This window comes from Microchirus variegatus (genome assembly GCF_963457635.1).
Source record: "Microchirus variegatus genome assembly, chromosome: 1".
Taxonomy (NCBI): domain Eukaryota; kingdom Metazoa; phylum Chordata; class Actinopteri; order Pleuronectiformes; family Soleidae; genus Microchirus; species Microchirus variegatus.
The window spans coordinates 46420943-46448938 of NC_139802.1; the positions used below are offsets into that span (position 1 = coordinate 46420943).

Genomic DNA, 27996 nt, shown 5'->3' on the forward strand with positions numbered 1-27996 from the left:
AGACAGGATGAAAGGAACTGGTAATATCTTATGTGACTTTGTGTACAAAGAAAAAGTCCAATTGGTTACTAGGTTACGCGACATATATATTATATGAATATTTTCTGTAAGATGTTTTTATTTTTAAAGGTTTGAGCAATAGAAATATTAGTGGCTCTTATTTTGAAAGCGAGGGTGAAAGGAAGTGGAAGTGTGTCTTTGGTCTTATAAGATGAACAAGGATTGACTTTTGTATTAATATTTTAATTCTAAGATATTTTTACTGCCTAGTATTCGTAGTAAAAAGCTTGTTTGTGCCCAGTCCAACATTTTGACTTATTTACAGATTCTGAAAGTGTGGTTTTCTAAGTGTTCCATCAATGTCAAACACGCGGAAATCTGTTGTCTCAAAAAACAACCAAAAAACTACGTTCAAACAGTTGGTTATTAGGTTACACTACGACAGCAAATGATCAAAGAAAACGTGGTATTTTCTGGTTTTCTACAAGTATTTTCTATCAGATATGTGTATTCTTAAAGGTTTGAGCAGGAAGTACTAAAAAAGCCAATACTAGTGGCTCTTATTTTGAAAGCCGGGGTACGAAAGGAAGTGGTAATATGTAAGATGGTGCTGTTGACTTAATTACCAGGTTACACGACGAATGAAAAAATGAAATTCTATTTTCTATGAATGTTTTCTCTATGACATTTTAATTTATTTTTGCGTTACGGCAAAAAGGATTAAACAGGAAGTAGAAATAAGGCTAATATTTCATTGCAATAATAATATTAAACAACGTTATTTAACATATTACCATATATATATATATATATATATATATATATATATATATATATATATATATATAACCAGTTACTAGGTCACACTCCTGGAATAAAACAGATATAAATAAATCATTTAAAAAATTTCGTTAAACGATTAAACAGGAAGTAGTAAAAAGCCAATATCAGCGGCTCTTATTTTGAAAGTAGCTGGTAATATGTAAAATGGTGTAAAAGCTGCTAGTTAACACTATTGAGATGAAAAAAGATAAAATAAAAGCCTGTATTTTATTTTATAAAAAGAACCAAACACTGTAACGGTTCCCCGTCATTTGGCACAGATGTAGTTTTCCTAGTTATCCAGCAGGTGGCAGTGCTGTGTCATAAATGACCGCCTAAATCTTTGTAAGAATACATTTAGACCTATTTTGCATGAAAGGTTTGTATATTTGAGATATTTCAAACATTTCTATTTTTCTCACACTCTGCACCTTTAGGATAAAAACATGAAAACTCTTTGTTTATTTGAATGAATTATTATTGATTATTTGATTTGTTTTGGCACGGGTGTCATTTTCCTGGTAGTCCAGCAGGTGGCGGTGTTGGCCAGCGGAAGCTTACATTCTGTGAACTATGAACGATCGAATAAATAATATTTATGCATTATATAATATTTATATTTATATTGGAAGAGTTACGACTTAAAAGCGTAATATAACATTAGTTGACTTTACAGGAAGTGGTCACATTTCAGAATAAAAGGGGTTGCCAGGTCAGGTCGTGTAGCGACAGCCCTGATCTGTAGAGATTAGCATTTGTAGCAGAACTGGTTTCCATCTATAAACTTAAACTTGTTTTATCCTAAACCCTTAAACAGCTGTTCAGTAAAAGTGTAAAACATCAAACATTGAAGTAAATTAAGATGAAATAAGTACGTTAATAATACACAGAAGGTCAAAATGATTGTAGATGCAGAAAAGAGTCCGTTATTGTTTTGTTTTGCGTCGCATGCTGAAGGATTTTTTACAAACAAATCTAATCCTGACTTTTTTCAAAATGAAAAGTTTTGTTGTTGTTGTTTTTTTTCCTCCAGCAGGTACTTTCCTCACATACTGTAGCGCCACCTGCAGGCGGTGAAAAGAAAAGCTCCGGGTTTCCCGGTGAAGGGAGCGGCAAAGCAAAGCTCCTGCTTCCTCTCTCCTCGTCTCCTCTCTCCTCGTCTCCTCTCTCCTCGTTGTTGTCACACCACGGTGCTGACGGACGGGTCGGACAGGTTGAGTTGGCCCGTGATGTCAGTGGGTGGATACTGCTGCAGAGAGGAAGAGGAGGAAGAAGAGGAGGAGGAAGAGGAGGAAGAGGAAGAAGAGGAAACAAGAAAAAATGTCATTGTCTTTGATAAAAACAGTCTTTTCCCTCTTTATAATGATGAATATTAGTGAAGCAGCTGTGCTTTAACGTTCTCTCAGCGCTCTCAGACAGAGACTCACTTTTGTGTCTTTTGGATTTTTGCAAAACATGACGAGTCGGTTTGAGAAAAACGTGAGATCCCGACATCAGCGACAGCAAATTCAAATCAGCTTCATCGATTCATCGACTTATTTTAAAGTCGGCGATTGTTCGCAACAAAAAAGCACAGAAGAGGAAAGTTAATGTTAATGTTGATTTCATTAATGGTTGGTATTTTTGTGATATTCTAAAAAGATACTAACACTCAAGAGACAAAAATGTCACTGGATTATATATATATATATATATATATATATATATACACATATATATATATGTATACAATATTATTACAGATTTTATTCTGAGGTCCCGGTCCCCAAATTGATAATTTGTTGGACTTATTATTGGCATTTCTGTGATATGCTAAAAAAAAAAATACATGTACATATATATATACTATATAGACTATATCACACTATATATATTAAAAAAAATATATATATATACACATATATACTGTTTTCACACCCTGTAAAAAATACTAACACTCAGCACCTTAGAGACAAAAACGTGTATTATAAAATTATATATTCAATATTATTACAGTTTTTATTCTGAGGTCCTGGTCTATTTTTAAAGGTTTGAGCAATAGCAATATTAGTGGCTCTTATTTTGAAAGCGGGGGTGTGAAAGGAAGTGGCATTATTGACTTTGTGTACGAAGAAACTAAAGTCAGAATAAACGTAAGAGTGTCTTTGGTCTGATAAGAATAATAAGGTCAACAAATGACCAAATAAGAATTTGATTTTTTATTAAATAGTATTATATATGTTGGCATTTCTGTGATATTCTAAATATATATATATATACTTGTACGATACCATGTAAAAAAAATACTAACACTCAGCACCTTAGAGACAAAAATGTCACTGGATCATAAAATGATATATTCAACATTATTATTATAGTTTTTATTGTGAGGTCCTGGTCTCAAACTCATATTTTACTTTTCACCATCATTTGATACATTTTTCACAATTTAGCATATAATTATTTTTTAAACTGAGTTATTTTGAGTTATTATGTGTTTTCTTACAAATGTACAAATCAAATAAATGTCCCGGGCTTTATAATCTCTCCAAACTAAAGCGTATTATCATATACACATATATAAATGTGTATTTTGTGACAACTTTCTTAATAATAGTGGATAGGGTAGTTTTTTTGTTGTTTTACATTATGCAAAATACTGCATATTTTCTGTGGTTTTGGTGCAAAAAAGACGTTTTGCAAATCCATTTTAATGCATTTAAAGGTTTAAAATAATAAGTATTTTCAGTTAGAGAACATTTCAGATGCTGAGTGTAACTTTTAAAGGTTTTTTACGTCATTTCTGACGTAACCTTTAGTTTGTACTGAAAGCGAATAATAATCGTGGCGGTTTCATCTCCACATAAACCAACGCCGTCATCTGAGCTGATTTCAAAGCGTCGTGGTGTCGGACTCTGACGCTCTCGTCGCTGTGTGTGAACGGTCTGCGTCTGCAGAGCTGAGAGAGAACAGGAAACACACTCCCGATTCCCTGCAGGTGCTCAGTTTCTATGGCAACCAGAGATTATTCACTCGTTCACGTCTTTCTTGCTCCTGACTGAGCTGTTGAGAAGGACGACAGCCGAGATGAGGCGCCTTTTTTTTTTTTTCTGCTGATGAGCAAAAAAATCAAAAATCAAGCAAACTTTAACAAGAATAATCTTTAAAATCTTCATAATCCAATCATAATCCTAATCCTGTGTCATCCTGCAGGAAGAACCGGGATCTTTGAACCTAGTGAGCGAGAAAAACACCATTTGTTGGTTTATTAAAGGGATAGTTCTTTTTTTATTTTATTTTCCTTTCTTTTTAAAGTGTGGCTGTATGAGTTCTTGCCACATGTTCCAGCCAGAGCTGATTTCACCATGTGTTCCCGTTGCATGCTGGGAAAACAGCCTGAAACCTGTCTGCAATCAGAGGCGCGAGGAGAAAAAAAAACACTGTTTTTGTCACGTAATGAAAGTCTCACCTGATAAAAATCACCTTCAGTCTATGATGAATGAATGAATGAATGAAGGAAGGGTCTATGATCACTCTCCCACACCAAAGTCCATAGAGAAAATCTGTGATTTTAGCTCACGGGGACACAGGAGCTGCTGGTCCTCTGCTGCCTCGTGTGGTCACTTTGCGTCACCAAATTAAGTCTTAAAAAAAGATGTTGAACTCAGTGATGGAGGCAGCAGTGGATCAACAACTCCTGTGAACTCCTGTGTGCTGTGATGTTAAAAATCACTGATTTTCTCTTTGGGCTTTGGTGCGGGAGAGTGAGTGACTTGGGTGTGGGAGAGTGAGTGGTTTATAAACTTCAGTTTACACAAGGAAAAGTCTGTGTAACAGTGTTCTTAAGTGTTCTTAAGACGTCGTAGACTTAAGCTGAGGTTAATTTAATTAGTTTAAAATGTGTTTTTTCCTTGAAACTGAAGTTTTATAAACCACTCACTCTCCCACACCAAAGTCCATAGAGTAAACCAGTGATTTTAACATCACAGCACACAGGAGTTCACAGGAGTTGTTGATCCACTGCTGCCTCCATCACTAAGTTCAACATCTTATTGTACGAGTTCGGCTTTTAAAATCCTTTGATCGGATTAACCTCAGTGACACAAAGTGACCACACGAGGCAGCAGAGGACCAGCAGCTCCTGTGTCCCTGTGAGCTAAAATCACTGGTTTTCTCTATGGGCTTCAGTGTGGGAGAGTGAGTCGTTTTTAACCCTGAGATTAAGGGATTCACATGTTTTGAGGATATTGTAGACTTCATTTTTATGAAGCGAGTCTTTCGTTTGCGTGGCTAAAATGCGTTTCCTCCTCCTCCTCCTCTTCCTCCTCCGTCCTGACTCCACAAACCACACTTTGAAAAACACCTGAACTATCCCTTTAAAAGCAGGAACAAAGGTAACACTGTCGATGACAGCGTCGACGACCCAGAGCGGGGAAGAGTCTCGCCTCGCTCTCGCACAAACGGGCAAAGATCTCTTCAAAAACGTTTTTCGAGCCGGACTCTCGTGTGAAGCCGGACGACAAAAAAACAAAAAGCCACGACATCGAAGCTTTAGAAGCTTTAGAAGCTTTAGAAGCTGCTGCTGTGATGATGATGATGATGCAGCCGACGACGCCGTCAGAGAGACCGAGCGTCGCTCGCTCTGACCTGACCTCTCAGGGTCGGACGCGCTCGGTCTCTTTGACCGGTCGGCTGCATCACGGTTGGGTCTTACTGCCTCCTCGTGTCCTCGTGTGGCGTGAGGATACTGCTAACAGCGCGCCCTGCTGGGCTGGAGAGGACCAGCAGCAGCAGCAGCAGCAGCAGCAGAGAGAGAGACACTTCGCCCACATCACAACCACCATTTTTTACTCCCCCACCACCCGCACTTATTCCGTTTAGACAGAGACTGGACGTCTTGTTGGACTAAGTGTACGACAGTGAGAGTGTGTAGGACATGCTCGCAGAGGGAGAGAGGAGCAGTGTGGGCATGTGGGTGAGGGACACTGACACTAAGGCCATTGATATCCATTCATAGAAAAGAAGAACATTGATATAAAATCAAAAAATAATGGTCAAAGACTGAAGATGGCAGATCGTTTAAAAACCTCTGTGACTGGTTTTTTTTCGTTTTCGTTTCTTTTTTCACTCCGAGAAACCAGCGACCGAAACATTAACAACGGGAATTCTCTCAGAAATCAGCAAATCAATGAGATTTGGAAAAAAAACGTCCAAGGGAAGAAGAAGAAGAAGAAGAAGGGTTTGATTTCACGGCCCAAACATCCATTAAACCAAAAAAACAAACCAAAAATCAGAAAAGACAGTTAAAAAACCACAGAGAGGCTTCATCCACACCATGTTTTCATTTAAAAACCATAATATTAACAGAATTACACAAAATATATTTATATATATATATATACATATATATATATATGTATATATATGGACTTGCTATTATAATTTTATATTAAATCTTGTCTGACAATATTTGGATAAAAAGTGGGAAAATATGTTTAATAAGTAAATACAAACTTTTCATATGTGACGCTATATATATATATATATGTATATATATATATTAAACAGATGTGAAATAATATAAGTTCAAACAACTGTATTAGAATAGAATAAGAAAAATACTTCAAAATATATAAAAACAAAATATTTAAAAAAAAAGTAGTAATAAGTAAAATAATAGTTATTTTACTTTTCATATATACATATATATATATATGTATATATTAAACAGATATTAAATAATAAAATAAGTTGTATGAGAATAAGAAAAATACTTAAAATATATAAAAAAAAATGTAAAAAATAAAAGTAATATGTAAATTGATGTATATAATACGGTTATATTACTTTAAATATATATACATATATGTATATATATATATTTAAACAGATGTGAAATAGTAATATAAGTTAAAAAAATTTTATAAAAATAAGAAAAATACTTAAAATATATAAAAAATAAATATGAAAAAAATAAAAGGAATAAGTAAAATAATGTATATATAATAAGGTGACATAGAAACATTAATATATATATATATATATACATCACAAATTTGACTAATCCAGAGTAGAATGAATGTGTTTTTAAAGAAAACATAAGAGTGTGGATGTGACCAGAGAGAAAAAGACATAAATAATAATAATAATAATAATAACAATAATAAAAAGCCTGTTAGCTCAGTGTTAGCACACAGACGTCTGTGTCGTCACCACATCGTTATCATTCCACACCTTGACTTTTTTTTGATTGGTTTCATCCATCGCGTCACCTTTAAAACCACAAACCAAACACCCTGACACTCTCATTACGCTGCATCTGCATCGGTCAGATTAACATGATGGATTAAAAAACGTCGTGGGGGGAAAAGAGTTTGTGTCCACGAAACACAATGAGAGTCTCGGGAGAAGAACGTGTCCGGCACCTGGAAACATAAACCTGGAAGAAGCATGCACAGGGACATGAAAAAGAAGAAGAAGAAGAAAAAGAAAAAAGGAATCCACGAGTGCAGATCCTGCAACAAGACACGTTAGTTCTCCACTCTCAGCTGAACCGGTCGCCATGACAACACCTTCAAAATGTTGGTATTTCGGGAGGAGAGGGGGAGGAAAGAAAAAAAAAATGACAGAGAGGACGAGAGCTGGCATGCAAAAACTGGAACACACACACACACACACACACACACACACACACACACACACACACACACACACACACACACACACACACACACACACACACACACACACACTCCACGTCCAAACCAAACCAGAGCCACGGTGGAGGACGAGCAGCAGCCGCCAAACGACACAAGAGAACACCAGCGGATCATCACGTCTCTAAAGAAACCAAAGAGGATCCTAACGTCCGCTCAGAAGAGTCCTGGTCCTGATGAGGATGAAGATGGCTGATCGATGGTGAACGGACAGACACGCGGCTGAGTGGAAGAGGAGGAAGGAGGAAGAGGAGGAAGGACAGAGGACGGACGGAGGAGATAGAGGACAGAGGAGAGCGGAGGAGGTCAAGAAGGGAAGATGTTCTCTTCTCCGTCTCCTTACCGTGTCTTTGGACGACCTACGTCTCTTGATGCTGGAGGCCAACGTGGTACTGATGGACCTAAAAGAGGCTTTCTGTTTGGGCTCGGGCTCTGCTCTACCACTTTTCCTATCCTAAAATACATATACGTAGAAGCGTTATTCATATCCTCTGGCTGAGGTGATACACCTCCACCACCACCGGGGTCGTACCCATGTTCCCCGGGTCCTATGTTCCCCGTTTTTCCCAAAAAAGGTCCACTTTGTATGTGACCGGGGAACATAGGACCCGGGGAACATAGGTACGGTCCCCCACCACCACCCGCCCATAGACGAGTGTTTATGGTCTAACTAGAGGGAGGGGCCGTGTGACAAAGACTCTAGCACTTAGAAGAAGTGAAAACAAATAACGCTGAAAGAAGAAGAAGAAGAACGAAGAAGAACGTATACGGGATAAAGCTTAAAGCTTAAGATGTGACGGCGGAAATAATCTGCTCTCCTGACAAAAAATAATGTGCCGACTCGTCTCAATCAAACCTCGCAAATGCATTGAAATGAGCGATGACTTTAGCACAGATGACGTCAGTGGTCGTGAAAACCTACTGCATGTGTTTTGTGTGAGGCACTGACACGCGCCGAGCGCTGCCTTGAGCAGCGCACGCCCCCTGCTGGTGTCCTGAAGTGCCTAAATAACGCAGGCTCACAAAATGGCCGCCAACAGAGACACACACACAAAAAAAACTGATTTTATCCACTTAACAAAAGAGTTAACTGATAAAATCTACGTCAGTTTAAGTCTACGACGTCTTAAGAACACGTTCACGTCTTTATCTTCACTGTGAGGCAGACTTTTAAACCACTCACTCTCCAACACCAAAGTCACTCACTCTCACACACCAAAGTCACTCACTCTCTCACACCAAAGTCACTTACTCTCACACACCAAAGTCACTCACTCTCACACACCAAAGTCACTCACTCTCCCACACCAAAGTCACTCACTCTCACACACCAAAGTCACTCACTCTCTCACACCAAAGTCACTTACTCTCACACACCAAAGTCACTCACTCTCCCACACCAAAGTCACTCACTCTCTCACACCAAAGTCACTCACTCTCTCACACTAAAGTCACTTACTCTCACACACCAAAGTCACTCACTCTAACACACCAAAGTCACTCACTCTCCCACACCAAAGTCACTCACTCTCTCACACCAAAGTCACTCACCCTCACACACCAAAGTCACTCACTCTCTCACACCAAAGTCACTCACTCTCACACACCAAAGTCACTCACTCTCACACACCAAAGTCACTCACTCTCACACACCAAAGTCACTCACTCTCACACACCAAAGTCACTCACTCTAACACACCAAAGTCACTCACTCTCACACACCAAAGTCACTCACTCTCCCACACCAAAGTCACTCACTCTCCCACACCAAAGTCACTCACTCTCACACACCAAAGTCACTCACTCTCACACACCAAAGTCACTCACTCTCCCACACCAAAGTCACTCACTCTCACACACCAAAGTCACTCACTCTCCCACACCAAAGTCACTCACTCTCCCACACCAAAGTCACTCACTCTCCCACACCAAAGTCACTCACTCTCACACACCAAAGTCACTCACTCTCACACACCAAAGTCACTCACTCTCACACACCAAAGTCACTCACTCTAACACACCAAAGTCACTCACTCTCACACACCAAAGTCACTCACTCTCCCACACCAAAGTCACTCACTCTCCCACACCAAAGTCACTCACTCTCCCACACCAAAGTCACTCACTCTCAGGAGTTCACAGGAGTTGTTGATCCACTGCTGCCTCCATCACTAACTTACAATGTCTGATTTTGTAAATTCGGCTTTTAAAAACCTTCGTTCAGATTGACCTCAGTGACACAAAGTGACCACACGAGGCAGCAGAGGACCAGCAGCTCCTGTGTCCCTGTGAGCTAAAATCACTGGTTTTCTCTATGGGCTTTGGTGTGGGAGAGTGAGTGGTTTACAAACTTCAGTTTCCTGTTCTCACAATGAGATAAAGACGCGACCATGTGACGTAGGCATCGTTAGACTTAAAGTGACGTAGATTTAGTGACGTGAATGTTGGATTTTATGCTAATTCTCCACAGAAGGGGGCGCTCACAGCTCTGCCGACATGTCAGTGCCTCAGAAAACCCACGAACTAAACTCAAATATTCTTTGGCAGTGAAAGTTCTTCATCCCGACTCAAAGATTTATCAAAAAAATGTGACTATTTGACGTCGTTTCTAAAGTGTGAATCTAAGGAGCCAATCAGGTGTGAATCTAAGGAGCCAATCAGGTGTGAATCTAAGGAGCCAATCAGGTGTGAATCTAAGGAGCCAATCAGGTGTGAATCTAAGGAGCCAATCAGGTGTGGTCCCTCCCTCTGAGCACCAGAGCCTCCACAGCTGCTCTGTGCACAATGACAACAACAACATCAACTCATATTAAGGTATTTCTTACATCCTGAGTCTCTACAGAGGAAGAGGGCTGCATAGGGGGAGAAAAGAAAAGTGAAATAAATTTCCATCCACTTGATCGCTGTTATTATTACTTTAAGAAAAAATATCCTTATGCCAAAGCCAAGAGAACTAAAGGAAAAAAATAAAGGTGGAGATTAAAGAAATGAAAACAACAAAGTAGCAAAGCAAACGTCCACATCCAAAGCCAGGCAAGTATAAATGAATCATATCAACAGTCATTAAAGAACATTTAAAGTCATTATACCTGAAGGAGGTATAACGGAAATTCACCCCACACACACACACAAGGGGATGAGATGAACGAGTGAAACTGAAGGTGACGCCCACTTTTATCTGTTTGTTCAACATATATCGCTTTAGTTTGAGCGAACAACCGCGCAAAAGAACGGCGCGAGGACGGGAAATGTACGAAGTTTCCAAAACTCAAAGATGTGCGTGAAGAGATTTAACACAAACAGTTTCAAAATACACGATTAATTCGTAAAAGCACAGTTGAGGGCGGGGCTAAAACTGAGCGAGGACTTTGTCGCACTGTATTATGAACATAGTAGCGTTAGCTTAGTTGTCACTTGTGTTTACTTTCAGTACTTTCAGTTTTTAGGCTTCTTCCACTCTAGGGGGCGCCAAAGCTAATCACCTGCTCTGTGATATTTCAGTTCAGTGACTGTTAAACGTTCAGTTGTATTTTAGTTCAATGACTGTTAAACGTTCAGTAGTATTTTAGTTCAATGACTGTTAAACGTTCAGTAGTATTTTAGTTCAATGACTGTTAAACGTTCAGTAGTATTTTAGTTCAGTGACTGTTAGACGTTCAGTAGTATTTTAGTTTAGTGACTGTTAAACGTTCAGTAGTATTTTAGTTCAGTGACTGTTAAACGTTCAGTAGTATTTTAGTTCAGTGTTAGACGTTCAGTAGTATTTTAGTTCAGTGACTGTTAGACATTCAGTTGTATTTTAGTTCAGTGTTAAACGTTCAGTAGTATTTTAGTTCAGTGTTAGACGTTCAGTAGTATTTTAGTTCGGTGACTTTCAGACATTCAGTAGTATTTTAGTTCAGTGTTAGATGTTCAGTAGTATTTTAGTTCAGTGACTTTCAGACGTTCAGTAGTATTTAAGTTCAGTGTTAAACGTTCAGTAGTATTTTAGTTCAGTGACTGTTAGACGTTCAGTAGTATTTTAGTTCAGTGTCAGACGTTCAGTAGTATTTTAGTTCAATGACTGTTAAACGTTCAGTAGTATTTTAGTTCAGTGTTAGACGTTCAGTAGTATTTTAGTTCGGTGACTTTCAGACATTCAGTAGTATTTTAGTTCAGTGTTAAACGTTCAGTAGTATTTTAGTTCAGTGACTGTTAGACATTCAGTTGTATTTCAGTTCAGTGTTAAACGTTCAGTTGTATTTTAGTTCAGTTGTATTTCAGTTCAGTGACTTTTAAACGTTCAGTTGTATTTTAGTTCAGTGACTGTCAGACGTTCAGTTGTATTTTAGTTCAGTGTTAGACGTTCAGTTGTATTTTAGTTCAGTTATATTTCAGTTCAGTGACTGTTAAACGTTCAGTTGTATTTTAGTTCAGTTGTATTTCAGTTCAGTGACTGTTAAACGTTCAGTTGTATTTTAGTTCAGTGACTGTCAGACGTTCAGTTGTATTTTAGTTCAGTGTTAGACGTTCAGTTGTATTTTAGTTCAGTGTTAGACGTTCAGTTGTATTTTAGTTCAGTGTTAGACGTTCAGTTGTATTTCAGTTCAGTGACTTTTAAACGTTCAGTTGTATTTTAGTTCAGTTGTATTTCAGTTCAGTGACTGTTAAACGAAGCGTGACGAGCAGCGACTAAGTCACGGGTTAGTAAACAGAATCACTTTCAGTGTGAGATAAAAACTTCAACTATAACAGATTCATAGAGACGAGGGTAAAGTGTTGCTGTGGGGGCGGGTCATTGAGAGGGAGGGGCCTGTGGAGTGGGCGGGGCAGTGTGGTGTGGTGTGAATTTCAACATGCAGATAAAAAACTAAAAAAATATTAAAATCAAATGAAAATAAAGGCCTCATGGAAGGAAAAGGAAGGAAAAACGAGGGAGGAAAACATAGAATAAGTCAACGGAAAATAAAGAGCGTGAGAAATTAAATGCAGTTTTCATCAGGTCACATGACTCGGCTCTTTGAGGACAGGTGTGTCCCCGTCATCAAAGCCCCTGAAGACATGATGTCCAGCACAGGTGGACGCTGGTTTAGAGCAGGTAAAAATAGTCAACAGAGTGTTTGTGTTTCCTGTTGGAGAATGACATGTTTGTGTTAGTAAACTGAAGAAGAAGAAGAAGAAGAAGAAGAAGAAGAAGAAGAAGAGCTCAAACGACTCATCAGCTCATGTTCACATACTCACATACATAGTCGCCCCCTGGTGGCTAAAACCAGAAGACGCACGCTGTCCACTTATATTTGTGTTTCCAAAAAAAATGCAATCTTAAATTTGTGAGAACTGGATTGGCAGTGCAGCCAAACAGGATTATTAATAATAATGATAATAATAATAATAATAATAATAATAATAATAATAATCCCAGAGCGATATTCACATTACATTAGCTCGACTTCCATCGTGACCTCGTCAGGACGCTTAAGCGCTCATTCAGCTCGCGGGAGCTGTGACGGCTCAGCGACGCCGACAAATCACTGAAATCATCAGCGACATGGATCTAAAACACACTTCACTGAGAACACAAACATCCACATGATGACACTCTTCTTCTACTGTTTCATAAAAAAAACAACCTTCTCCTCATCACAAACTCCAAAATTTCCTTTCACCTCCATAAGCTGCGTCTTAATTCGGGGCCTCGTTAAAAGTGGTCTTGACCAAAAAATGAGACCCGGAGGATTTTCTATTTGCTATTGAGTTGAAATCGGCGTTGCCTGGCAACAAGAGCTCCAGCTGAAGGCGGGTGCGGACGAGAGGAGGAGGGCGTGGTCCAGGTCAGAGCTGCTGACTAAACAAAGCGTCCAGGAAAAGATCTGAGAGGTCTTTGTTTCATGACTGTGAAAACATGGAGCGGATCTACATCACCTGCAGGTTACACTGAGCAGTGAGCTATACGAGCTAAAGCTAAAGCTAAAGCTAAAGCTGTTCTTTTGTTGGTTCCTTTTCATTTCTAACATTTTTAAAAATGGAACAATGTGGTCACGTTTGTGTGAAAATCTTCTGGATCACTGACGATCACTGACACTGACAAAACCTTAAATCTGACGTGATATGAAGCCACAGACGCACTGACGGGTTCTCCTGTCACCGCGTCTGTGACCAGAGGCGGTTCTAGAGTCTGTAGGGGCCCTAGGCAAACATTCCCAGGGGAACCCTTCCTTCCAACCAGTGTTCATCACCGTTATGTTATAATAATAATCTGACACCAACGGAAAAACCTTGTAATTAAAAAAGTATGTGAAAATAGTATAAATGTAAAGAACAATAAAATACTGTAAATAGCTTTTAAAAAACTATATAAACATTAAAAAACTGTAAATAACCCGCATTATAAAACAATATAAATATATAGAACAATAAAATACTGTAAATAACTGAAAAAAACATGTATAAACTGAGTAAAAAATGATATACATTACACTGTAAATAATCCTCTTCATTTACCAACGTGCAGAACGATAACTTCACACAGGTTAAAGTGAGGTGGGGCCCCTTTAGGGGGGGGTTTCCTACTGAAATGTTTAAGGGGGACGGGGAGGCGGCTGCTCACTGCACATTTCAGTAAAAACAGCCCTCAGGCTCAGAGTGTCGGGGGGCCCCTATCAGCTCGGGGGCCCCAAGCAGTTTGTCTGCCCTGCCTGTTCACAAGCTGCGCCCCTGTCTGTGACTCTCAGTGTCTGTGACTGTCTAAACTACATTGCTGTTACCGTGGAGACCAGAGAGAGGAAAACAATCAAACACTAATCACTGTTGTTGTTGTTGTTGTTGTTTTGTGGTCCACGTCCTCATCATCTGACCTCATGAAGCATTAAAAACAAGCAGCAGCAGCAGCTTAGATCTACATATTCATGCCATGAACGCGGGAGGTGAGCGAGCCACGCCGCTCATCATCTTAGCCTTATGCTAACAGCAGTAAAGGGCGGACATGGAGGCGGGAAATGTCCCCTCGGGCTAATTCGTTACATACTAACGAGGGCGTCCCGGCCGCAGCTTGACTCCCACAGGTTTCCTTACTCTCCTGCAGGCACACACACAAGACACACGGGGGCGCTGTTGGCCTGCGGGGACTGACATGGCGGCCGTTTTTTTAACTTTGTGAGCGATCACAGTGACCTGAGCACGGCTGACCGCCGCGGACAAAATCCCATCCTATCCCTGAAGGCTCTGAGAGACAGATACGGACGCTAGGGCGGCGGGCGGGCGGGCGGGCGGGCGGGCGGCGTTCCTACCTGCAGGTTCTTCCTCCAGACGTTGACGGCCGCAAAGGCCAGCTGCATCTGCTTCCTGCGGGCGTCTTTATGGCGCTTGTACGCGATTTCGATAAAGATGAGGAAGATCCCGGCTGCGATCCCTCCGGCCACCAGCATGAAGACACCTGAGGCGGAGAGCACACGAGAGGCGTGAGGCGGGCGGCGGCGCTGCTTCTTCCCATCATGCTCAGCGGTCGCCCCGCCCCCAGCGGTCCGCCCCGCCCCCACAGCACAAGAAAGTGAACACGCCGACACCAGAACACTGACTTCATCTCAAGCTATTGGACAAAAAGCAGCTGCAGTTTTTGTCCAATCACTTTTTTTTGTGTGTTTTTTTAGTTTTAACTCTGTCTCATAACGCCGTGAGGACCATACCTGCCATGTTCTCAAAGGTGAGTGTGGCCGGGGCATTGCTCCTCGAGTCACACTCCTGGTATCTCACCCAGGTTTTATCTAGGTCCTCCATGAAGCCGTTCTCATGAGAACTGCAGGGGGTCGTGGGGGTTAGGGTTGGTGGAGAGAGAGGTGACAAAGTTAATCCCGATAATCCCGGGGCGGACGTGCAGCGGCCGGGGTTAAAAAAAAATAAAAAATAAAAAATAAAAAACACAAATGAACTGTGAGAAATTAAAGTTTCAGCGTTTGCGACGCACGACCTGGTCGTTTTACAACAATAATCTCATTATAATGTGACATTTGTTTTCATGTTTAAATAACTTCTTAAGTTGATATTGATTTCACATTATAACAACATAAATTTTTTTTTTTTTTAATGAAATCTTTCACATTATGACGAGATTAATCACCTTATAACATGATCACGATCGGTCGTCTCATTGTAAAGTGAAATACTTCTATAATCACCTCTTTTTCAGGTGAAATATTTCACGTTTTAACCGAATTTCAAAGTGAAATCGTGGTAAATTCACCGTCACAATGAGACGTTCATGTGTGGATTAAGTGACTCTTTATAAAGCGAAAGATTTCACATTATGACATGATGATGAAACGGGTCGTCTCATTATAAAGTGAAAGACTTTACGCCTCATGATGAGACGTTCATGTGTTCATCGCGTGATCTGATTAAATTTAAAATTTCCAGACTCTTCACTTTATACGACGATTAAAAAATGAATTTAAAGGCGTCGTATGTAAGAATGTGGCCAAAAAACGGCAGCTGAGACTCTACTGACTGCAATGATTGGTTGACGGCGGTAGGTGGCGCCACATGACGCCAAAACATGATTTGCAGTCTGCAAAAAATATTTTTTTAGTGCAAATATTTTGTCTGTACTGTTGTTGTTGGTGAGTTCATGAACATTATTCCAGAGTCTCTGTGACATTGTATCATTTATGACATAATGCACCTTTAATTACGACGATTAAAAATAAAGGATTGTCGATTATAATGAGATTATTTCCCCGTGTTCAGAAACAGGAAGTGCGTCACAACGACGCGAAAGTGTAACGGTGATGAAAACCAATTATCCGGTTAAAATAACGTCGTCTGCTTCAGTTCCAGACGCAGACGCTCGTCGTCCACACATTCGAGCTGTTGACTCCCAACATCGATGAGACGCAGACAGCTGGACGTGTGTGGGACAGACACACACACACACACACACACACACACAGATGTGACACAGAAGGCAGATGTGTGTGTCGGGCGGCTATAAAACAACGCGATACCCATAAAGAACGTCACAGAAAGAAAAAGGAAAAAAGGAAAGTCATACGAGTTAATGCAGCTTCGGCTGGGACAGACCTGAGAATGGCCAGGGACACATTCTGTTTCCAGGGGCTGTCCTTTCTCATGCCTATGCCAAAGCCCGAGCGGAAAAACAGCTCTCCCGTGGTCACCAGGTCGCACTTCTGCGAGGCTTCAAACTCCAGCACCGCAGAGTCCCAGATGAAAGCATGCAGCTTGCTGTTGGGGGGGGGGAGGGGCAAGGGAGGGGGGCGGGGCAAGGGAGGCGGAGGGTGGGAGGAGGGAGGGGAAGGAGGGGGTTACGGTGCAACAGTACAATGATTTACAAACACATTTACAGCTCCCACCCTTCTCTCTCTCTCTCTCTCTCTCTCTTTCTCACACCAGAGTGTGTGTGTGTGTGTGTGTGTGTGTGTGTGTCATTCAGCTTTTTTTTTTTTTACCACCACCACCACCATGTCCCGGAGACGTCCCCCCAAAACACCACCGGGCTCCCCCCGTCTCAAAGACGCCGGTCTGGGTACGACCTGAAAGAGTGTCTCCTGGACTCAAACGTTAGCTCAGCCTCAGGGACGTGTGCGTGTGTGTGTGTGTGTGCGTGTGTGTGTGTGTGTGTGTTCTTGTACTTGAGGCATACTGAGGACCAGTGAGGGTTTTTAACCAACAAAGTGAGGTCATTTTTACGAAGTGAGGACATTTTGGTCGGTCCTCGCTTTGTTATCATTGAAATCACTTCCTTAGGTTGCTATAACATGCTATACTCAATTTGTCAAAAAAAATAAAAAATAAAAAATCTGGACGACATAGTATAGTGTGACGTTTGAAATTTCGGACCAACAATTTTTGATCAAAATTTTTTTCAACTTTTGGACGACACAGTATAGTTTGAAGTTTTTGTCCAATTTTGGGCCAAAAATTTTGGGTCAATTTTTTTTTTACTAAATTTTGGACCAAAATAATAATAAAAAAATAAATAAAAAAAAGCTTTCCAGCCCTTTTTGCTCTGGGGCTCCACCTGCAGACATTTTATGGCACTGCAACCAGTAGTTCTTTGTAGATGTCATTCATGAAGTAGATATTTATAATTGTGTTGATTTATAAAGTGCAAAGTACAGCAAGTACAAGAATGTGTGTGTGTGTGTGTGTGTGTGTGTGTGTGTGTGTGTGTGTGTGTGTGTGTGTGTGTGTGTGTGTGTGTGTGTGTGTGTGTGTGTGTGTGCTTCCATCACTGCTGCTGTCCCTACACGTCTGTCTCAGGGAGGCGGTGATGGACCTGGACCAGAGGGACGACCGCAGTAAGTCCTGCTGGTTCCTCCTGGTCCACACGTCCATGTCCTCCTCCTCCTCCTCCGTCTCCTCCTCCTCCTCCTCCTCCTCCCCCCTTGTCGTCTAAGTTTGTCCTTGCTCTGTTTGTTGACCCGGCCCGGCTCGGTTCGGCCCTGGCCCTGGCCCGGCCCGGCCGAGACTCACTTGTCACGCACGGCCTGGATGGCCTCGGCGGCGCTCTCGTAGTTGTGCTTCTCCATGTGTCGGTACATGGTGCTGAGCTCCACCTGCCGCCGGAAGTAGATGTCGACGGAGCTCTGTTTGACCGTGGCGTAGATGAACTTGTCTGACGGGTTTCTGAGCTGCACACACACACACACACAGGGACACAGACAGATCTCAGGTCAGAGTGTGATGGTCACAGCAGCAGCAGCAGCAGCAGCAGCAGACTGGACTCACCCTGGGGTCATTGATGCCGGTGATGCGCTCCTCAGGCCGGTCCAACACCAGGAAGGCAGCCAGATTGGCAGTGTAAGAGGCCACAATGATCATAGCAAAGCCGGCCCACACCATACCCAGGATTCTCGCTGAGAAGCTGCGCGGCGCACCTGTGAGGCGAGCTCAAGCTTTAACCTTTAACCTTTAACCTCAGGTCACAGGTCACAGGGTCAGTTCAGTCGACGAGTAAAGTGAGTAACGAGTGACTCAGGACGCAGCGTACGATAGAAATAAAACAGCAAAAAAAAAAAACAGGTAAATTAAAGTCTAACACAACAGGGGCGTTTCAAGGGACTTTGGGGCCCCAGGAAAAAAGGAACCAAGGGGGCCGGCATTAGAGGTGGGTGGGCAAATGTTTTTTTTAGCATGTGGATAACCAATTGATGCGTCAGTCCACTAGATGGCGCAAATGCTTTGTTTTATATCGCATCGTGATTCCGCGGCAACCATCGACATTTTGGCCGCTGTTTAAAAGGAAACAGGAAGTGGCCTTTGTCACTTTGCTCTACGTCGACCGATCTGCTCAAACGTCAAGGACATAGCGCCACCTGCTGGCCGCTTTTATTTAAATGTTGTCGTTTTTTTGTGAACGTGTGAATTTTAATCGGAGAAAATAATCTCATCTATATGTGTTCCTCTGGCAGAAAGGGGGGGTCGGGGGGGCCCTCCCACCTTGGGGCCCCAAGTAAGTGCCCTGTTGAAACACCCCTGCTGAAACATAACTCACTAAATAATATATATATATACATATATATTTATGTAAAAAAAGGCGTGTCTTCCCCCAGACTCAGCGAAGCAGAGAGTCCAGGCGTGACTTTGACCGAACAACCTCCTCACCTTCTCCTATCCCAGAATTCAGCAGCACTCCCCAGGAGAACCACATGGCCGACGATAGTGTGAGGGCGTCCTCTTCTTCTTCTTCACTGTTTACTTTAAATCTTCCAAACGGGCTGGAGTGGAGACATTGGTGAGGAGGGTTGCAAGAGAACAAGTGAGAAAACAAACTCCCCCCATGACGACCCCGGGCAGGAAGGGCTGGAGGACGGGGACGTAGAAGGACGTAGAAGGACACACACAGGGACACACACACCGGGACACACACACAGGGACACACACATAGGGACCCACACACAGGGACACACACACAGGGACACACACACAGGGACACACACACAGGGACACACACATAGGGACCCCCTTGTACCTGAACCGGTCTAGTAGGTAAAGCATCACCGCCACCACATGCACCGACAGACCCACCAGCAGCCACAGTGTGCTCTGGAAGGGCTGCATGAACGAGTCCAGTGTACTGCGAGGGATTTCCTGAAAACACACAAACGCACAACGTTATTGACCGGAAATAAAAATCATAAGAATAAAAACTATCATGAGTCCCAACACAAGCAGTTCCCTGACCTCAATTTGGAATTGGAAGTCTCAAACTCATTTTAGGTAGGAGGTAAATCTCCAAAATGGCCGACTTCCTGTCGAGTTGAGGCCATGGTTACGGTCGACTTTTTTGTTTGTCTTGGTCGAGAACATCTTCACACCAAGTTTCAGAAAATTCGGTGGAACGCCAATGTAGGTCATAGGGCACTTCCTGTTTGGTGGCGAATGGTCAAAATTTACCAAAACGCAGAAAGGTTGCCGTGTCCACGCCAATTCCGCAAAACCTTTTGACAAAATTTTCACCTTTGATGTGTCTCGTACAAATTGGCGCGTTTTTTTCCAGTATGGACGGCAAAATTCAAAATGGCCAACTTCCTGTTGCGGTGAGGCCACGGTTACGGTCGACTTTTTTGTTCGTCTTGGGCGAGAACATCTTCACGTCGAGTTTTGGGGAAATTCGGTGGAGCTCAATTTTGCCTCTTTGCCAATTTTAACTTTAGGTGGCGCTATAGAGCCCTTGAGCAACGCACAGGTCTGGGAACTACGCCAAAATATCGCACTTTCACCAGAGCTGACCTCCACATTTTGCCAAATTAAATATCTTGGGCGTTTTGGCATTTAAGTTTATTTTGATACATTTAGTAGTTGGGTATGTGGTATTTTATTTTGAAATACATTTCGATGTATTGCTGCCTCTACGTATAACACCTTTTTTTTTCGAAGGAGTCAATGGTGTTGATATTAGGAATGTTCCACTTCAGCTATGATCGACTGGAAAGAGGGGGGAAATTGATGGAGGCCTTTGTCAGGTAAACGACCTCCGTGTGTCATCACATCATTTCTACTAAAAACAGTCGCACACATTGTGTTTCTACTTTGTGCTGAAAGACAAACGACATATATTTGTGATTCCACCACTGACCTTTTTCACCAGGATGGTGAGGCCTTGGTATTTGAAGGGTTTGGAGAACTCGATGTACTGAGCTCGCTCGTTGTTTATCGTCAGCGGCGCCACGATCATGTCGGCCAGTCCGCCCAGCAGCTCTCCCATCATGCCGTTCCACTCCTTCTTGTTACTGTTGTTTACCTGCGGTCGTAGCAGAAGCCTCCGTTTGAAAGTGTGCAAAAAATACATACGGTGATTCGTCGATAAACGAAAACTGACCCGCTCCTGCGTTCCGAATTTCCCATCAGCCACCAGGTGAACCTCGTAGGTGAAGTTCATGGTCATCGCAAGTTTGATCAGCAGATCGATGCAGAATCCATAACAACACTGAGGAACGGTCGGTCGACCTGACAAAAGAAAAACACAGTCAGAATAACACAGTAATCAGACTAACGCAGTAATCAGACTAACACAATAATCAGACTAACACAATAATCAGACCAACACAGTCATCAGACTAATGCAGTAATCAAACTAACACAGTAATCAGACTGACACAATAATCAGACTAACACAGTAATCAGACTAAAACTAGTCAGACTAACTCAGTAGTCAAACTAACACAGTAATCAGACTGACACAGTAAACACAGTAGTCAGACTAACACAGTAATCAGACTAACACAATAATCAGACTAACACAGTAATCAGACTAAAACTAGTCAGACTAACTCAGTAGTCAAACTAACACAGTAATCAGACTAACACAGTAAACACAGTAGTCAGACTACCACAGTAATCAGACTAAGACAGTAATCAGACTAATTCAGTAGTCAGACTAACTCAGTAGTCAGACTAACACAGTTAACACAGTAATCAGACTAACAGTAGTCAGGCTAACACAGTAAACACAGTAATCTGACTAACACAGTAGTCAGACTAACACAGTAAACACAGTAGTTAGACTAACACAGTAAACACAGTAGTTAGACTAACACAGTAAACACAGTAGTCAGACTAACACAGTAAACAGTAGTCAGACTAACACAGTAAACACAGTAGTCAGACTAACACAGTAAACACAGTAGTTAGACTAACACAGTAAACACAGTAGTCAGACTAACACAGTAAACACAGTAGTCAGACTAACACAGTAAACACAGTAGTCAGACTAACACAGTAAACACAGTAGTCAGACTAACACAGTAGTCAGACTAACACAGAAAACACAGTAGTCAGACTAACACAGTACACACAGTAGTCAGACTAACACAGTAAACACAGTAGTCAGACTAACACAGTAAACACAGTAGTCAGACTAATGGTGTGGTCAGTTACCTGGGATGGTCTCATTAGGTCCAGTACAGATGACCTTTTTAATCAAGACTCCGTTTAAGGTCATCTCCTCGTGACAGGTGCCGTCTGGCATAGTGGGCTTCACGTAGACAAACGGCTCCTGGTGAATGGTCACGATCTACAGACACACAGTGACATCACAGAGACATCACAGTGACATCAGTGACATCACATCAGGATCTCCATATAAGAACAACTGACAACCAGGGACTTGTAGTGTTGCGTTAAATGTGTGTGTGTGTGTGTGTGTGTGTGTCTCTGTGGATCATGTTTGACTGAGCTCATGCACAAACACACACACACACATAGTGTGTTTGTGTCATGTTACCTTCAGTCGAGTGGACATCTGGAAGCCCTGTGGTTTCTCTGTCTCTCCTCCAGGCCAGATGATCTTCCTCTGATTGTTCATTACCACCTACACACACACACACACACACACACACACGCACACACACACGCACACACACACGCACACACACACACAGGGTGAGTATAAAGTAATGTTGACAGGCGACATGCTGCTGCTGATGATGATGATGATGATGATGAAGCTCTAACGCCGTGGGTGAACATTAATTAGCTTTATATAACCACACATCAGCGCTTATGTTACCATATTTAATTAACGATACGATATTATCACGATATCTGTGTCACAATACGATATTATCACGATATTTATGTCACAATATGACATTATCACGATATATATCACAATACAATATGATCACGATATTTATGTCACAATACAATATGTATGTCACAATATGACATTATCACGATATATATGTCAGAATACGATATTATGACAATATTTGAGTCACAATATGAGAGTATCACGATATTTAAGTCACAATACGATATTATCACGATATTTAAGTCACTCACAATACAATATTATCACGATATTAAAGTCACAATATGAGATTAGCACGATATTTAGCAGAAGTGGGTGGAGCCAAGAAGAAAGTAAGTAAGTAATTAAGTTATAAAGTAATGTTGCTGCTGACTTGATGTAAACAGAACCACTTCCTGTGTGCAGCACTGGAATCTTGCCATGAGCTGATGGACTTAAATCATTCATTTAATGAAGAGATGTTTATTTCTGTGTTAAATCTAAATAAAGTGGAGCAGTGCTGTTTTCTTGCTGCTGGTTGAGTCACAGAAATAAAGACTTGTCCTACATGAAGAGCACTGGGCTAAGAATAGAGAAGTGGGTTTGAATGTCCAGGTACAACATGTCAGAACACAACAACCTAGTAAAATAACACACTGTGAGCTGAAACTTCTGTTCTTCAACTCATTTAGACCTTTGGTTTTTGGTAGAAAGAAGAAAGTGGACGCAAACAAGAGGAGAACGTGGACGTGAAAGAAGGTTTTCCTTGATACGATATCACAATATTATCACGATATTTAAGTCAAAATAGGATATTGTCACGATATTTAAGTCATGATATGATATTATCACATTTAAGTCATGATACAATATCACAATATTATCACGATATTTAAGTCACAATACGATATTATCACGATATTTAAGTCATGATATGATATTATCACATTTAAGTCATGATACAATATCACAATATTATCACGATATTTAAGTCACAATACGATATTATCACGATATTTAAGTCATGATATGATATTATCACATTTAAGTCATGATACAATATCACAATATTATCACGATATTTAAGTCACAATAGGATATTGTCACAATATTTAAGTCATGATATATTATCACATTTAAGGCATGATACAATATCACAATATTATCACGATATTTAAGTCACAATAGGATATTGTCACGATATTTAAGTCATGATATGATATTATCACATTTAAGTCATGATACAATATCACAATATTATCACGATATTTAAGTCACAATAGGATATTGTCACGATATTTAAGTCAAGATATGATATTATCACATTTAAGTCATGATACAATATCACAATATTATCACGATATTTAAGTCACAATAGGATATTATCACATTTAAGTCATGATACAATATCACAATATTATCCCGATATTTAAGTCACAATACGATATTATCACATTTAAGTCATGATACAATATCACAATATTATCACGATATTTAAGCCACAATACGATATTATCACTATATTTAAGTCATGATATGATATTATCACATTTAAGTCATGATACAATATCACAATATTATCACGATATTTAAATCACAATACGATATCACAATACTTGTCACGATATTTAAGTCATGATATGATATTATCACATTTAAGTCATGATATCACAATATCACAATACTTCACAATATTAAGGTCATAATACGATATTTAAGTCACGATATTTAAATCATGATACAATATTATCACAATATTTAAGTCACATTACTTATCACGATATTTAGGTCATAATACGATATTTCACTCAAAACATTTAAATCATGATACAATATTGTCACGATACCTAAGTCACGATATTTAAGTCATGATATGATATTATCACATTTAAGTCATGATATCACAATATCACAATACTTCACGATATTAAGGTCATAATACGATATTTAAGTCACGATATTCAAATCATGATACAATATTATCACAATTTTTAAGTCACGTTACTTATCATGATATTTAGGTCATAATACGATATTTCACTCACAACATTTAAGTCACGATACAATATTATCACGATACCTAAGTCACGATATTTAAGTCACGATACGATATCAGCGAGTCGTTGCCGCCTCAGCTCACCTGTGTTCCGTTGTAAACGCCCACTTGAATGAGGCGACTCTTCTGGTAGTTGAGGATGCTGTAGTGGGCGTACTTCCTGTCGCCGTCATCGTTGAACTCCACTCGTCCTGTGAGGCCTTCTGGGTATTTAGACGACATCAGCACCCTGAGGGCGAGCGACACACGGGGGAGCAGTTAGAGCGCGACACGGGGGAGCAGTTAGAGCGCGACACGCTGGATTCATGGTGTGTGTCGCAGTTTAACAAACGCAACGCTGACTTTTTTTTTTTTTTTACTGTGAATCGTTTTGTGCAGAACAGCTGAACGCGAAGATCCGGACGTGACGGATGTTTAATGACGTTAGCGTTAAACTGACATCGTCCTCTTATCGTTAAAAACAAATCACAGCAACATTCATTATTTATGAAGTGCTGACTGTGCTGCGAGTGCAGGAAAACACACACACACACATTAGACACGTCACAAAACACACCAAAGTCCATAGAGAAAACCAGTGATTTTAAGTTCACAGGAGTTGTTGATCCACTGCTGCCTCCATCGCTTTTAAAATACTTCAGTTTGGTTTATTTTAGTGACCACACGAGGCAGCAGAGGACCTGCAGCTGCTGTGTTCCTGTGATGATGCTGATTTTCTCTATGGGCTTTGGTGTGGGAGAGTGAGCGGTTTACAAACACAAGAAAAAGTCTGTGTAACAGTGAAATAAAGACGTGAACACGTTCTTAAGATGTCGTAGACTTAAGCTGAGGTTAATTGAATTAGTTTAAAATCGTTTTTTTCCTTGAAACTGAAGTTTGTAAACCACTCACTCTCCCACACCAAAGCCCATAGAGAAAATCAGTGATTTTTAACATCACAGCACACAGGAGTTCACAGGAGTTGTTGATCCACTGCTGCCTCCATCACTAACTTACAATTACTTATCCTGTCAATTCGGCTTTTAAAATACTTCATTTTGGTTTATTTTAGTGACACAAAGTGACCACAAGAGGCAGCAGAGGACCTGTGAGCTAAAAGCACTGATTTTCTCTACGGGAAACTTCAGTTTCCTGTTGTTAAAGTCTGTCTAACAGTGAGATAAAGACGTGATCATGTGACGTAGACATCGTCTTTATTGCCACACAATGTTTTTCCGTTGCTTCTTGAAAGAAGAACATTAAGAAGTCCTTATACACTCTTAGAAATAAGGGTTCCAAAAGTGTTCTTCTACCAGGGCTGAGGTTCTACCTGGAACCATTTGCTTCTGGAAAAACCCTTTCCCGATATTTAAGTCACAATACGATATTATCACATTTAAGTCATGATACAATATCACAATATTATCATGATTTTTAAGTCACAATACAATATTGTCACAATATTTAAGTCAAAATACTATATTATCGCGATATTTATGTCACAATACGATATTATCAAGATATTTATGTCACGATATTATCACGATATTTAAGTCACAATACGATATTATCACATTTAAGTCAAAATACGATATTATCCCGATATTTATGCCACGATATTATCACGATATTTAAGTCACAATACGATATTATCATGATTTTTAAGTCACAATACGGTATTATCACAACATTCAAGTCACAATACGATATTATCACAATATTTATATCACAATACGATATTATCACAATATTTAAGTCAAAATATGATATTATCACGATATTTATGTCACAATACGATATTATCACGATATTTAAGTCACAATACGATATTATCACAATATTTAAGTCACGATATATTATCACGATATTTAAGCGACGTTACGATATTATAATGATATTTAAGTCACAATAAGATATCACAATATTTAAGTCACGATACAATATTATCACGATATTTAAGCCACAATACGATATTCCCACGATATTTAAGCCACAATACGATATTATCACGATATTTAAGCCACGATACGATATTATCACGATATTTAAGTCACAATACGATATTATCACGATATTTAAGCCACGATACGATATTATCACGATATTTAAGACACAATACTACGTCGCACTTTTATTTCTAAGAGTGTGGCATTTATCCTGTATGTTATTTGGTAAAATAATCCAGAATAAATAAGCATATTTTCTTACCTTTTAAAGAGAGGCCCCGTTTTCCAGATGTTGGTGTTGCCCACGCATCCTCTCGGCGGCTCGGTGATGTTTTCCTTCTCAAAGAGTTCCTGGATGGACTGAGCCACCACGGCCACGGCGTCGTTGATGTGAGCCGACTCGTTCTTCCCGTTGATGAGCTGGAGGCCGATCAGACCTGAGGCCGAGCAGGTTCGACAGGAGACAAAATCACTGGTGTGAAACGTAACCTTCGCTCTCTGTCTGGACAGAAAACCTACAGAGCGTCCGCTCTACACACCCTGAGTAAAGGTCAGATCCTCCGTGCTCGTTTTTTCTGCACATTTACAACGAGAAAAAAATCGGCCCGAATAAAGATCCGTTTTGTGACCTTTGCTGACCTTTTTCACAGCGTGTGTGTAAAGCGTCGCTTGAAGTTGGATCTTTTCTGTCGTCAGATTCATCGGCTCAGGAAAAACATCAGCGGTGAGAGCAAACACAGACACATCATCCAGGACTGTCACTGTCATCTGACCATCTGAAGTCATTCATATATATATGAGCCAGCAGAGGGCGCTGTGGGCCAGGCTTGGACTGAAATACACTTTGAAAATGGAAAAGCGGACAATCGATACGATATTATTACGATATTTAAGTCATAATATTTAAGCCACGGTAGGATATCGTGATTTTTAAGTCACGATATATAATCACAATATTCAAGCCACGAGATATTATCACGATATTTAAGTCACAATACGATATTATCACAATTTTTAAATCACAATACGATATTATCACGATATTTAAGTCACGATATATTATCACAATATTTAAGCCACAATATATTATCACGATATTTAAGTCACAATACGATATTATCACAATTTTTAAGTCACAATACGATATTATAACGATATTTAAGTCACCATATTATATTATTACAATATTTAAGTCACAATATGATATTCCCACGATATTTAAGCCACAATACGATATTATCACGATACTTAAGCCACGCTACGATATTATCACAATATTTAAGTCACAATACAATATTATCACGATATTTAAGTTACAATATGATATTATCACAATATTTAAGTCACGATACGATATTATCACGATATTTAAGTCACGATATAATATTATCACGATATTTAAGTCACGATAAGATATTATCACAATATTTAAGTCACTATACGATATTATCACGATATTTAAGTCACAATACGATATTATCAGGATATTTAAGT

General features: G+C 40.3%; 1 protein-coding gene across 1 annotated transcript in view; it reads right to left on the minus strand.

Moving 5' to 3' along the window:
• Positions 1–2002: 2002 nt before the first annotated feature.
• Positions 2003–27996, minus strand: part of grin1a (glutamate receptor, ionotropic, N-methyl D-aspartate 1a) — a gene marked incomplete at both ends in the record, with an annotated part of 42513 nt that continues 16519 nt past the window's right edge. The window contains 16 exons of the mRNA XM_083910365.1: positions 2003–2071; positions 7861–7971; positions 10343–10369; positions 14783–14928; positions 15179–15288; positions 16569–16730; positions 17982–18139; positions 18237–18385; positions 19113–19225; positions 19480–19598; positions 20587–20751; positions 20830–20957; positions 21888–22023; positions 22234–22320; positions 24662–24806; positions 26765–26939. Coding sequence (XP_083766491.1) covers positions 2003–2071; positions 7861–7971; positions 10343–10369; positions 14783–14928; positions 15179–15288; positions 16569–16730; positions 17982–18139; positions 18237–18385; positions 19113–19225; positions 19480–19598; positions 20587–20751; positions 20830–20957; positions 21888–22023; positions 22234–22320; positions 24662–24806; positions 26765–26939 — 2000 coding nt within the window. The remainder of the gene's footprint in view (positions 2072–7860; positions 7972–10342; positions 10370–14782; positions 14929–15178; positions 15289–16568; positions 16731–17981; positions 18140–18236; positions 18386–19112; positions 19226–19479; positions 19599–20586; positions 20752–20829; positions 20958–21887; positions 22024–22233; positions 22321–24661; positions 24807–26764; positions 26940–27996) is intronic.